At 38.4% G+C, this 12,052-nt stretch overlaps 1 protein-coding gene across 1 annotated transcript in view; it reads right to left on the reverse strand.

The window, feature by feature from the left end:
• The window catches only part of itga1.S (integrin subunit alpha 1 S homeolog), an 83,227-nt gene that overhangs the window by 18,916 nt on the left and 52,259 nt on the right, over positions 1-12,052 (reverse strand). Inside the window, exons 13-19 of the mRNA XM_041580575.1 lie at positions 11,751-11,894; positions 10,584-10,841; positions 9,886-10,016; positions 8,304-8,470; positions 8,079-8,212; positions 5,797-5,907; positions 973-1,058 (exon numbers count right to left, since the gene is read on the reverse strand). Coding sequence (XP_041436509.1) covers positions 973-1,058; positions 5,797-5,907; positions 8,079-8,212; positions 8,304-8,470; positions 9,886-10,016; positions 10,584-10,841; positions 11,751-11,894 — 1,031 coding nt within the window. The remainder of the gene's footprint in view (positions 1-972; positions 1,059-5,796; positions 5,908-8,078; positions 8,213-8,303; positions 8,471-9,885; positions 10,017-10,583; positions 10,842-11,750; positions 11,895-12,052) is intronic.

Here is a 12,052-nt window from a genome sequence, read left to right on the forward strand (position 1 = left end):
AATCACTCCCAATATGGATATCTGGCAGAACTGACACATACCAGAGAGATCAGTGCTTTAACGGCAATGTCCTGGGAATCACAGTGATTGATATTCAGTAGTATAGAAGCAGAAGTTCACTTTTACTTATCTTATAGATGGACCTATTCTAAGCAATGTTTTATTTTGTTGCTAATTATTGTGTATGTTTTTTTAATCAATAATCTTCTGGTTAGTGAAATTTTTCCCCAAGTTTCGAAAATGATGGGTGAAAAAATTTGTCGCACAAGATTAAATATTTTTTCGCAAATTTTCGGCAAAGTGAAACAGATCAGATTCACCCATCACTACTTCTGGTTTCTTCCAAACTGTGGCTGGTTCCTGTGGTTTTTCAGGATCACTGTTTCCAACAGCTAAAAAAGTAAACAAGTCTTCATTGGATCATCCAGTTTGATTTCAAAATTACTGTATGGTTGTCAGGGTAATTAACCCCTATCAACCAGATAATAGTTCAATGAACAGTTTAATGTTTAAGCCTGAGGGCTGCAGTACAAACAAATGGGCCTGTAACCCATTAGAACCAATCACATACTTTCTAATATTTCACAATTGAGAACCAAGTTTTAGGCAACGCCCTCTGGTCTGTCCAAGCATCTGGGGCCCACCAGGAGTGAGACTGAAGGGCCCTCTTTCAGACGCCCAGCATCCAAATTAGAACCAATTACGCGCAGTATATCTCCTCTCCTTTGCCCTTATAGGGTCTGGGCAGGGGAGAGGTTGGGATGGGTTGCCAGGGCCAACAAAGTTTTTATTCTGGTATCCCATGGGCCCATTTCAAAAGTGTGTCCAGGTCCCATCCAGTGATACCTAAACACCTACTGATCCACCCACCTGAGAAATTACCAAATTACCAAATATGTGCAAACCATGAAGTTAATAACAAGCCCATCACAAGCACATCCTCTTCAGTGTGTGTTTAGCCAAATATATTACCTGTTTCCATCTATATGTATTTCTGCATCTAGGACTAAGTCAGTAATACATTTTTGTTCTAATCCGCAGTCCATCGTGAAAGGAATCTATTAAAAGAATAAAGATACATTTAGAATTTAGAACTGTAAATGGTTCTTCACAATGGAACCAACTGTAATGTTTTTTGACTTTGGGATATAACCCATAGAAAACATCAACAACACACATAATTCTGAAAGAATATGAAGCTAGCAACTTGAGGCAGGATATGTTTATGGTGAGTCAAATCGGGCTGTCCTATTGTTTGGACCACAACAGCTCCATTTGACCTTGACCCCACATCATTTTCAAACCTAAACCTATATATATATATATATATATATATATATATATATATATATATATATATATATATATATATATATATATATGATTGAGGTGGGTGATTACATAATCACATTTACTTTACAGTTCTACGCAATATGTTGGCGCTATATAAATACATGTTAATAATTACATTTACGCCAGTAAATTGTGCTATAAATCTAATTTATTTATTAAATTGGAAAACTGGACTGCAAACTGGAAAATGAGGTTCACTGTTGATAAATCCAAGGTTATGCACTTGAAATTATTAGAAATAATATAAATGCAAATTCTAACTCGGAGTTTCCTTAACTGAGAAGGATCTATGGTTTTTTTTGTAGATAACAAGTAGTCTAATTCTGGACAGTGTCATTCTGTGGCTACTAAAGCAAATAAAGTTCTGTCTTGCATAAAAAAGGGCATTAACTCAAGGGATGAAAACATAATTCTGCCTCTTTATAGGTCCCTGGAGAGGCCTCATCTGGAGTATGCAGTTCAGTTTTGGGCTCCAGTCCTTAAGAGGGATATAAATGAGCTGGAGAGAGTGCAGAGACTAAGTGCAACTAAACTGGTTTGAGGGATGGAAGTAGGTAGACTGAAGGTAGACCTGTTAAGGTTGGGGTTGTTTTCGCTAGAAAAAAAGGCGCTTGCGAGGGGACATGATTACACTTTACAAGTACATTAGAGGACATTATAGACAAATAGCAGGGGATCTTTTTACCCATAAAGTGGATCACCGTACCAGAGGCCTCCCCTTCAGACTAGAAGAAAAGAACTTTCATTTGAAGCAACGTAGGGGGTTCTTCACAGTCAGGACAGTGAGGTTGTGGAATGCACTGCCGGGTGATGTTGTGATGCTGATTCAGTTAATGACTATAAGAATGGCTTGGATGATTTCTTGGACAGACATAATATCCAAGGCTATTGTGATACTAAAATCTATAGTTAGTGTATGAGTATATATAGTTTATGTGAGTGTATGGAGGGGTCAGTGTGTGTGCGTATGGATGCTGGGTTTTATTTGGATTGAACTTGATGGACTTTGGTCTTTTTTAACCCGATCTAACTATGTAACTATGTAAAGGCAATTGTTTAAAATGCTCTAACTCCTTGCACTTTCATATACAGTAGTTGTGCTTGTGCTTGGAGTACCGGTGCACTAGTAATTAGGACACGAGAGAGAAATTTGTAGCCCTCTCATCATCTTATTTTCCTGCTTTTTTGCACAAAATTGGCCCAAGTTAACAATTGTTTTTCTTGTTTAAACCTTTATTTAAAAACAAGCCGACTTGTGCACGCGGAGTTAAGGAAACAGTTCTGCTTTGTTTTTTTTCCTGTGCACAGTGAACTGAATGTTAGCTCAGTACAAATGAGCGACATGACTTCATCCTGTGCATTGGTTCTAAATATTATTTTAAATAATTTCCTCCAGATTAAAACAATGTCTGGCTGAAGGAAAATATAAAAAGCACTGGGGAATTTCTTTAGGATATCACAACATATCAACATTCAGTGAAAGAAACTCTAATGTAAACTCTTTGCACAGTACTCTTGGGAAGTTATTTATTAATGTCCGATTTTTTCTGGTCACACTTTTAAAGGGGAAAACACAATTATTTTGTAGAAAAAAAACCCTCAAATTATTTGCGATTTATTAAACCCCGATGGTGTTAAAAGTCTGAATTAAGAATTACTCCATCTTAGACCTGCTGAGTTCATGTAAAAGTCAATGGCAGATGTTCTGTTTACAAATGGAAGATATCCTGAAATCACTGGGTTTCATTTAATAATTTCATGGTTTTCAGGTGATAATCTGAAAAAGTCGCAGTTTTCAGCGACAAATCCCAAAAAAATGTTACGATTCAGATTTTTTCACAATTTTATTGAGTCTTGAGTTAGGTTAAAAAAAGACACGTCCATCAAGTTCAACCTTTTATCTCTATCTTTATCTCTAGTCTTTTCCAGCACCAGATTTTTTTCAGGAAAATGTATTGCTAAATACGACAATAAAGTGTGTGGGTGTTTGGTTGGACTGGCTTTAAGGAAATAGTAAACATTTTCGGAGTTTAGTAAATAACCCCTCTGGTTTTTGTTTTACTCGGCCCAGATGCTAACTCAGAGGTCCGCATATATTATTATATATTGTGCTTTTGACTGTGGCAATTCCCTGGAACATTTAAATCTTAGGGAGGTCCATTTTTTAAAGGTTGAGTGTTTATTTGAGCAGGATCTTTTCACTGTATACCTCCAGTCTGCAGCTGCTCTTGCTGTACACTTTTTTTCCTTTGAAAAGTTCAGTTTCTTGTATCCTTGTACAAGTAATTACAAGTAATTTCAATTACTTGTAATTGAAATTGCCACTGGTCACTATGCTATGAATTCCTGGAGGTATTATACATGGAATTGCCTCTGTGCCATCCTGCTATGAGTTCTGGCGTATTTATTAGTGATGGGCGAATTTGCGGCGTTTCGCCGGAAAATTTGTGAATTTCCCGCCAAATTTGCGAAACGGCGAAAGTCCATTTTTTCCGACGCCGGCGGTCGTTTTTGACACCAGCGTAGTTTTTTTCCGAATTTTATTTGACGCCGGTGAATTTTCGTGGGCGTTTCACGAATTTAGTCGCTGGCGGCGAATTGCGCAAATTCGCCGCAAATTCACGCCTGGTGAATAAATTCGCCCATCATTAGTATTTATACATGGAATTGCCTCTGTGCCATCCTACTATAGGTTCTGGGGTATTTATACATGGAATTGCCTCTGTGCCATTCTGCCATGTGTTCTGTGGATACTATATATTATACTACATTCATTTATATTTATATATTCACCAAGGGTGTATCTGTAAAATGGGGAGTGGTTATTTGAGGGCATGGGCGTGGTCTAAAACTACTCCCTCCCACGTCCCCGGATTTCATTCTGAAAATCTGGTCACCTTACACTAACTACACTAACTAAATAAAATTTTAAAGATATAAAAAAAACATGATTTTTTTTTTACAATTTGTGAAAAAAATAGAAATGCAAATTTTAGTAAATCGGCCCCTTAGTATTACTCAATAAACTGAGCTGTCAAAATCATATGAATAAATTAAAAAATAAAAATAAAGGTAATTTTTTTGTTGCTGTTATTTTGTATTTTGCAGAATGTGTCATACTGCAGCAGTGGTTATAAATAAGAAGAGCAATGTAGTGTATTTCTGACTTAAATATTGTATACTTTCTCTTTTTAGAACTGAAGGGTTACATGCAGGGCTGCCATTAGAAATCACGGGGCCCCATACAACAACATTTTTGGGGCCCCCTGGGTCCCGCCCACACTGGTGCCCAAGCCCCACCCCAGACCCGCCCACTCCAAACCACAGTTACAAGTTACAAAAAACATTGGGGCCCCAAAAAACATAGGTGGCAGGGGCCTATAGAATATTAAAATAATACATTGGTGGCAAGGGGATTGAAAAAAAAAAAAGCACAAACTGGTGTTCAGTAGAACTCATGGCTTCAGGACTTCAATTTCAGCTGTTTTCGTGACTTTGGGTCTTTTCGCCACTTCAGCACTTCAATTTCGGCTGTCTTTGTGACTTCAGGTGTTTTCGCCACTTCGGAACTTCAGGTCTAGGGATGGGCGAATTTTCTCACCTCGATTCGCCGAAAAAAATGACACCCATAGACTTGTATGGCGCGTGAGTCCAAAAAAAAAAAAGACGCGCGTCAAAAAACAACATTTTTTTGACGCCCATAAACTTTAATGGGCGTCTGCATCATTTTGCCGGCGGCAAATTTTTGGCGAAACGAAACGGATCAAATTCGCCCATCCCTATTCAGGTCCTTCGGCTGTTCGGCTTTTCGGCACTTCCACATTTGGGACTTGCGAAATGGCCGCACTGCTCGGGCGCTCGTAAGGGGGGCCGGCTCTTTCAAAACTGCAGCACTGCCGGGCCCCCCTTCATGCCTGGGCCCGGGACACTTCTCCCCCCTGTCCCCCCCTGATGGCGGCCCTGGTTACATGCATTCGGATTTGTAGAAGGAATACATCTCACTTTGCTGTGTTTAAAATTCCTTTGGAAATAACACTCACCAGAACATGGGCAATCTGGATTTTCCCATTCAGGAACAGTCTCTGGGATATGTCACATCTGATTATTTGCAAATTATTTCAGTATTATTAGCAGGGATACAATGAGCAATTATTAAAATCAATGACTCTGTCTCAAGAGTACCTCAAGACCTCCAGATTTCCCTTGCAGGTTACATTTTGTTCTATGGGGATAGTGAGTTGCCTTGTATAAAAAATAAAAAGGCTGCATAGATTTCACATGCTGATTCTATTTTTCAAAGATTGAGCCTCATGGTTTTACTTCCATTGACTTTATTTTGCATGTCCACTTCTGCCTTCTCCCTCGCTTCAATCTCTAGTTCAGATTTCTGTTTCACTCTAGATTTAACGTTATCATTGTTAGTGGTATAACAAATTTACTTACATATGAGTTATAAAAGTTTGGAAGTTCGCTGCTGAGAATTGGACCCTTTTCGGGGTCAGGAAAATTAAATTCAACCGAAACGTTAATGGAATTCAAGAAATCAGGTTTTTCCTGTATAGGGGAGAGAGAAAGAACTTATATATACAGTATGTTTTATGTTATTATTGTTTATCATTCACCTATAGCTCAATAGAAATAGTATTTCCAGGTCATTGCAGGCTTGAAGCTCTGCCTTATGGGTCTATACTCCAAACAAATTAAGCTACAGTATGTGAAGACTGGGATGCCTTTTTCCATCTACATCTACACTCTTTAGGCACAGACACACTGTCCATACACACACTCACACACTCCATACATGTTAAGAGAAAAAAATAATTGACATAATAATAATTGTATTGCTCAGTCGTTGGCACCCTGTGTCTGGAACCTGCAGGTTTTACTAATACTTCTGTTTTTGCAATGGGCCTGTGCTGCAGCTCCATCCATCACATTTAGTAATCAGGGCCTGCATATATCTATCCATAGGCTTGTCTACAACAAAGGGCTACTATTTGGTTCTCATGAAGAATAGTTTTATAGGAGAACTAAACCCTAAAAATGAATATGGCTAAAAATGTCATATTTTATATACTGAACGAATTGCACCTGCCAAAAATTTCAGCTTCTCAGTAGCAGCAATGATCCAGGGGGTCACCATCTCACATGCTCATTGGGCTCTGAGCAGCTGTTGAGAAGCTAAGCTTAGGGGTCGTCACTAATTATCCAGCAGAAAATTAGGTTTATCTGCCATATAAGCTGATGCTACAGGGCTGATTATTAAATTCTGACACTAATTGCTCTGGTTTCTGTGCTGCCATGTAGTAATTATCTGTATTAATTACTAATCAGCCTTATATTGTGACATTTCTATTCTATGTGTACTGTATATTGTGAGTGGCTCCCTAAGCTCAGTAAGTGACAGCAGCACAGAGCATGTGCAGTGAATCAGCAGAAAAGAAGATGGGGAGCTACTGGGGCATCTTTGGAGACACAGATCTTTACTGCTAAAGGGCTGTGGTTGCCTTGGGCTGGTACAGAAGCACAAAACATAATGTACAACATTTCTATCTACTTCTTTAGTTAAGCTTTAGTTCTCCTCTAAAACATTTTTCTTCTTGGTTTACCAATGTGCCTACAACTGGAGTCAGAGCAAGAGGCCATTGACTGCCACGTGGACTGTCCAAATGAGCTGGAACTCAGATGGTAAATGGATAGGATAAGTGTACCTGTACACTACAATACATAATGATTGTTATACAGTATCTGCATCACTATGTGCTTCATTTAAAAACTACAAATCCAGCCTGCAGGGGATGCTCAAAGCTTTCCATGCTTAAAGGGGTTGTTCACCTTTATATTAACTTTTAGAATGATGAGGAGAGTGATATTTGTGGTTTTTGAGTTATTTAGCTTTTTATTTAGCCGCTCTCCAGATTGCAATTTCAACAACATGATTGCTAGATTTACCCTAGCAGCCATGCATTGATGTAGGAATAAAATAGGCATGGGCCTGAATAGAAAGATGAGCAATGAAAAGTAGCAATAATTTTGTAGCCTTACAGAGCATTCACAGATCAGTGACCCCCATTTGAAAGCTGAAAAGAGCCAGAAGAAGAAGGCAAATACAGGTATGGGACCTATTATCCAGAATGCTCGGGACCTGGGGTTTGCCGGATAACGGATTTTTCCATACTTTGGTTCTTCATGCTTTAAATCTACTAGAAAATCATGTAAACATTAAATAAAGCCAATAGGCTGGTTTTGCTTCCAATAAGGATTAATTAAATCTTAGTTGGGATCAAGTACAAGCTACTGTTTTATTATTACAGAGAAAAAGGAAATCGTTTGGATTATTTCAGTATAATGGAGTCCATGGTAGATGGCCATTCCGTAATTCGGAGCTTTCTGGATAATAGGTTTCCGGATAAGGGATCCAATACCTGTACTTTTAAACCTATATAAAAAAAAGTAATGAAGGCCAATTAAAAAGTTGCTTAGAATTAGCTTTTCTATAACAAACTCAAAGTGAACTTAAAGGTGAACCATCCCTTTTGAAATGTGGCTTTATAGGTTAAATGGGTGGAAATGCACACAGATCACCCACCATGTTACTGTGGACCCAACAAGGTCATTGTCATTGGTTGTTTATTCATCAGCTTTTGTTATTCACAGTATTTTGTGTGTCCATTATTTTATCAGCCCTGATATTAGAGATAAAGATTATTTAAAAATTTACTTGCCACCATATAAAAGTTATGATTGTGACAATTCGCTGTGTGTCCAATGACCCCTTGGAACTTTCTATCCTGAGAGTCAATGAAAAAGGCTCGAGAAGTGTAGCGGGGTGAGTCCAAGGTGATGGTATAGTTGATATCTGTAGGGATGAAAGCAGTAATACTAATGTGTAGATATCTGTACAGTAAAGTATCATCTTCGTGCAGTTTTAGCTTTGCCGTTTCACTTACTTGAGCTTGTTAGTTTGTTCTCATCAGACTTGAGCAGTAAATTAAAACAAAACCTTGCTTCAATGCAGACTGTCGGTCTGCTGTTGATATCGCAGTTCTTCTTTTCGATATTAATTGCGTTTGGGGTAAACTCTGTGGTTACTGTTATTTCAGCAACGTCCCGAGACCTAGAAATAGAACAGACACATTTGCTTTGTAGCAGGAAACTGGATGGTAAAAGGGATGGTATAATCAGTAGGGGTCATTTACTTTAAGGGTCATTTAAATGGATACTGTCGCAGGAAAATCAGTTAATAGTGCTGCTCCAGCAGAATTCTGCACTGAAATTCATTTTTTTAAAAGCGCAAACAGATGTTTTGCATTCAATTTTGAAATTTCGCATGGGGCTAGACATGATGTTCATTTCCCAGGTGCCCCCAACCATGTGACCAGTGCTCTGATGTCACTCTTTACTGCTAAACTGCAAGCTGGATGACATCACCCCCTCCCATCAGCAGCATATCAACAGAACAATGGGCATCTAACCAGATGGCAGCTCCCTGACACCTCTGCTGCAAGATTCACTTGCATAGGTACAGGTAAGTCTACCATATTGAAGTACAATGAGAAGGGGAGAAACAAAAGCTATCTCAAAGCACAAGTGATGGCTCCTTCTCAAAGGAAAATAAAATATTAAATGGTAGAGTGAATTATTTGCAATGTAAACAGTGTAATTTACAATTAAAAAGTAAACTATAAAAATCATCACATAACCCCTTTCAAGGAGAACTAAAGCCTAACTAAAGAAGTAGCTAGAAATGTTGTACATTATGTTTTGTGCTTCTGTACCAGCCCAAGGCAACCACAGCCCTTTAGCAGTAAAGATCTGTGTCTCCAAAGATGCCCCAGTAGCTCCCCATCTTCTTTTCTGCTGATTCACTGCACATGCTCTGTGCTGCTGTCACTTACTGAGCTTAGGGACCCACTCACAATATACAGTACACATAGAATATAAATGTCACAATATAAGACTGATTAGTAATTAATACAGATAATTACTACATGGCAGCACAGAAACCAGTGCAATTAGCATCAGAATTTAATAATCAGCCCTGTAGCATCGATTTATATTGCAGGCCAACCTCATTTTCTGCTGGATAATTTGCGACAACCCCTAAGCTTAGCTTCTCAACAGCTGCTCAGAGCCCACTTAGCACTTGTCACAGACACTTTCCAAGATGGTGACCCCCTGTGACAAGTTTAAAGTCCTGGATCATTGCTGCTATTGAGAACCTGACATTTTAGGCAGGTGCAATAAGTTCAGTGTATAAAATATGGAATTTTTAGCCACATATATTTTTAGGGTTTAGTTCTCCTTTAAAAATATTTGTGGCTGTATTGGGAGTTGTGCCTGCTTCAGATGTGCCTGATGGGTCATAACAAACACAACTGTGTTGCCAAATTGAATGCAAGTTGCAGCTAACATTTTCAAAATTGGGACTGTGTCAATTCCAGTTTGTGGTGTTAACACTTTATTAGTGTGTGATTCTTGACACAACCCGCTGTGGGAACCCTGGAATTATTGCTATAAACACACACATACCAAAAAAGAGAAGCTCCCCCAAGTCCTCCAATAGTGACATCAGTCAGGCCATCTCCATTTAAATCCATTTCACCATGAATAGACTGTCCGAAAAATCTGACTTTCTTTCCATCACCGCCTGATGGGATACGCTGTTTATAAAAAAAGAAGATATTCCACGAGTACAATTAAGTTCTGCTCATTCAAGGAACAAATTATTTTTATTTTGATTTTCCTAATGTGGTAAATAAATTGTTGTTTTCCTGAAACATTGATGTATGGGTTGGAGTAAAAAGTGATCGACCGTCAACAAAACAAGGTAGGGAGCAACACCGGGTGCAGTCCACAATGGAGTCCTGCTCTTACCACCTTCCCTATGGCAGGCAGCAAACCCAGAGAGTCTTGTGCCAGATTTGTCTGATGTAAAGGGATTTTATTTGTTTCCCTTAGTGCTCCTTGCAGCAGGGCAGTAGTAAATGACCCCCAATGTGAGGGAACTAGCTAAACATCATATCACTTGCTCCTCAAACTTCTGCCGGCTTAAAACATAGGCTAAAGCTGCCATTGTAAAAGTTATTTAGGTACTCAGTGAGAGATGTGAGCATAATTCCAAACATTCATTAATAATAATAATTATAATAATAATGTCTCCAGGGCACCTTCTTCTACAAAAAAGCATCAGTCCTTAAAGTTCTTCAATAAAGCTACAGAAGTCATACCTGGGCAAAGTTTCCTTTTATTGAGTTTCCATTCCCATGATAAATGTAAACAGCCCCCTGATGATCCCCTTCTAATGGGGCTCCTATAGCGACATCATTGAAGCCATCCAGATTTAAGTCTGTTACAGCTGCTATGGCCGTTCCAAACCGAGAGCCACATGGCTCGTTCTTGTTCTCATTCTGGCAGCTGATATCTTTCTGCTGAGAACAGCAAGTCTGGTTTAATGGCTCCAAACTCATCTGATACTGCATTTCTTTCTGCCAATAGAAAATGTAAGCATGCAGTTAGTTTTGTATGGGTCACATAGTTTTAGCTACTGGGAAAAGTTCACATAAGCATCCTCTATATTAACTAAAACTGAGAAACATGGTTAAATGTACTGCGTGTGTAGAGAGAATATTGTACCTCTTATTGTAAAATCTTAGGATCTAAATGAGAAGCTCCATGACCTTATAAAGGCACGAGATCTTAGGTTTAAGTGTTTTATACAGATCATGGAACTCCAAGGTGACTTCTAATATATAGGTATGGGACCTGTTATCCAGAATATTCATGACCTGGTGTTTTTTGGGATAAGGGGTCTTTCTGTAATTTGGATCCCATACCATAAGTCTGCTAAAATAAACATTGAAAGAGATATACTCAATAGGACTGTTTGCCTTCAATAAGGATTACTTATATCTTAGTGTGATCAAGTACAAGACACTATTTTATTATTTCAGGTACCTTCCCTTTGTTCTGTTGATAGGCTGATGGGAGGGGTGATATCATTGCAACTTGCAGTACAGCAGTAAAGAGTGACTGAAGTTTATCAGAGCACAAGTCACATGGCTGGGGGCAGCTGGGAAACTGACAATATGTCTAGCCCCATGTCAGATTTCAAAATTAAATGCAAACCAAAAAAATCTGTTTGCTCTTTTGGGAAATGGATTTCAGTGCAGAATTCTGCTGGAGCAGCACTATTAACTGATGTGTTTTGGAAAATTATTTTCTTTAAATAGTTATGTATAAGCATCCAAAAAAATAGCACTTATGGATATATAATGCATGAAAAATACATTAAAAAATGTCATTAACATTGTGCCACTACATCAGCGCATTTTAATCCTCAAGGGACAGTCGTCAGGATATATGTTAGAAACATAGCTATTGTTTTCTTTTCTTACCTCGTGAATTCTATACACGTACACTTTTCCTTGCTCCTGTTTGGCACTTCCCATGTACATTGGAGCTCCAACTAGAAGAATGTCGCTAACTGAATCTCCATCCACATCCACAGTTGTTAGCACACTGCCAAAATATGACCCAATCTGCAAAATAGAATCTGTATTAAACATCTATCTATCTATCTATCTATCTATCTATCTATCTATCTATCTATCTATCTATCTATCTATCTATCTACTTATCTATCTATCTACTATCCATCCATCCATCTTTTTATCCATCTATCTATTATCTATCTATC

This window comes from Xenopus laevis, chromosome 1S (assembly GCF_017654675.1).
Source record: "Xenopus laevis strain J_2021 chromosome 1S, Xenopus_laevis_v10.1, whole genome shotgun sequence".
Taxonomy (NCBI): Eukaryota; Metazoa; Chordata; class Amphibia; order Anura; family Pipidae; genus Xenopus; species Xenopus laevis.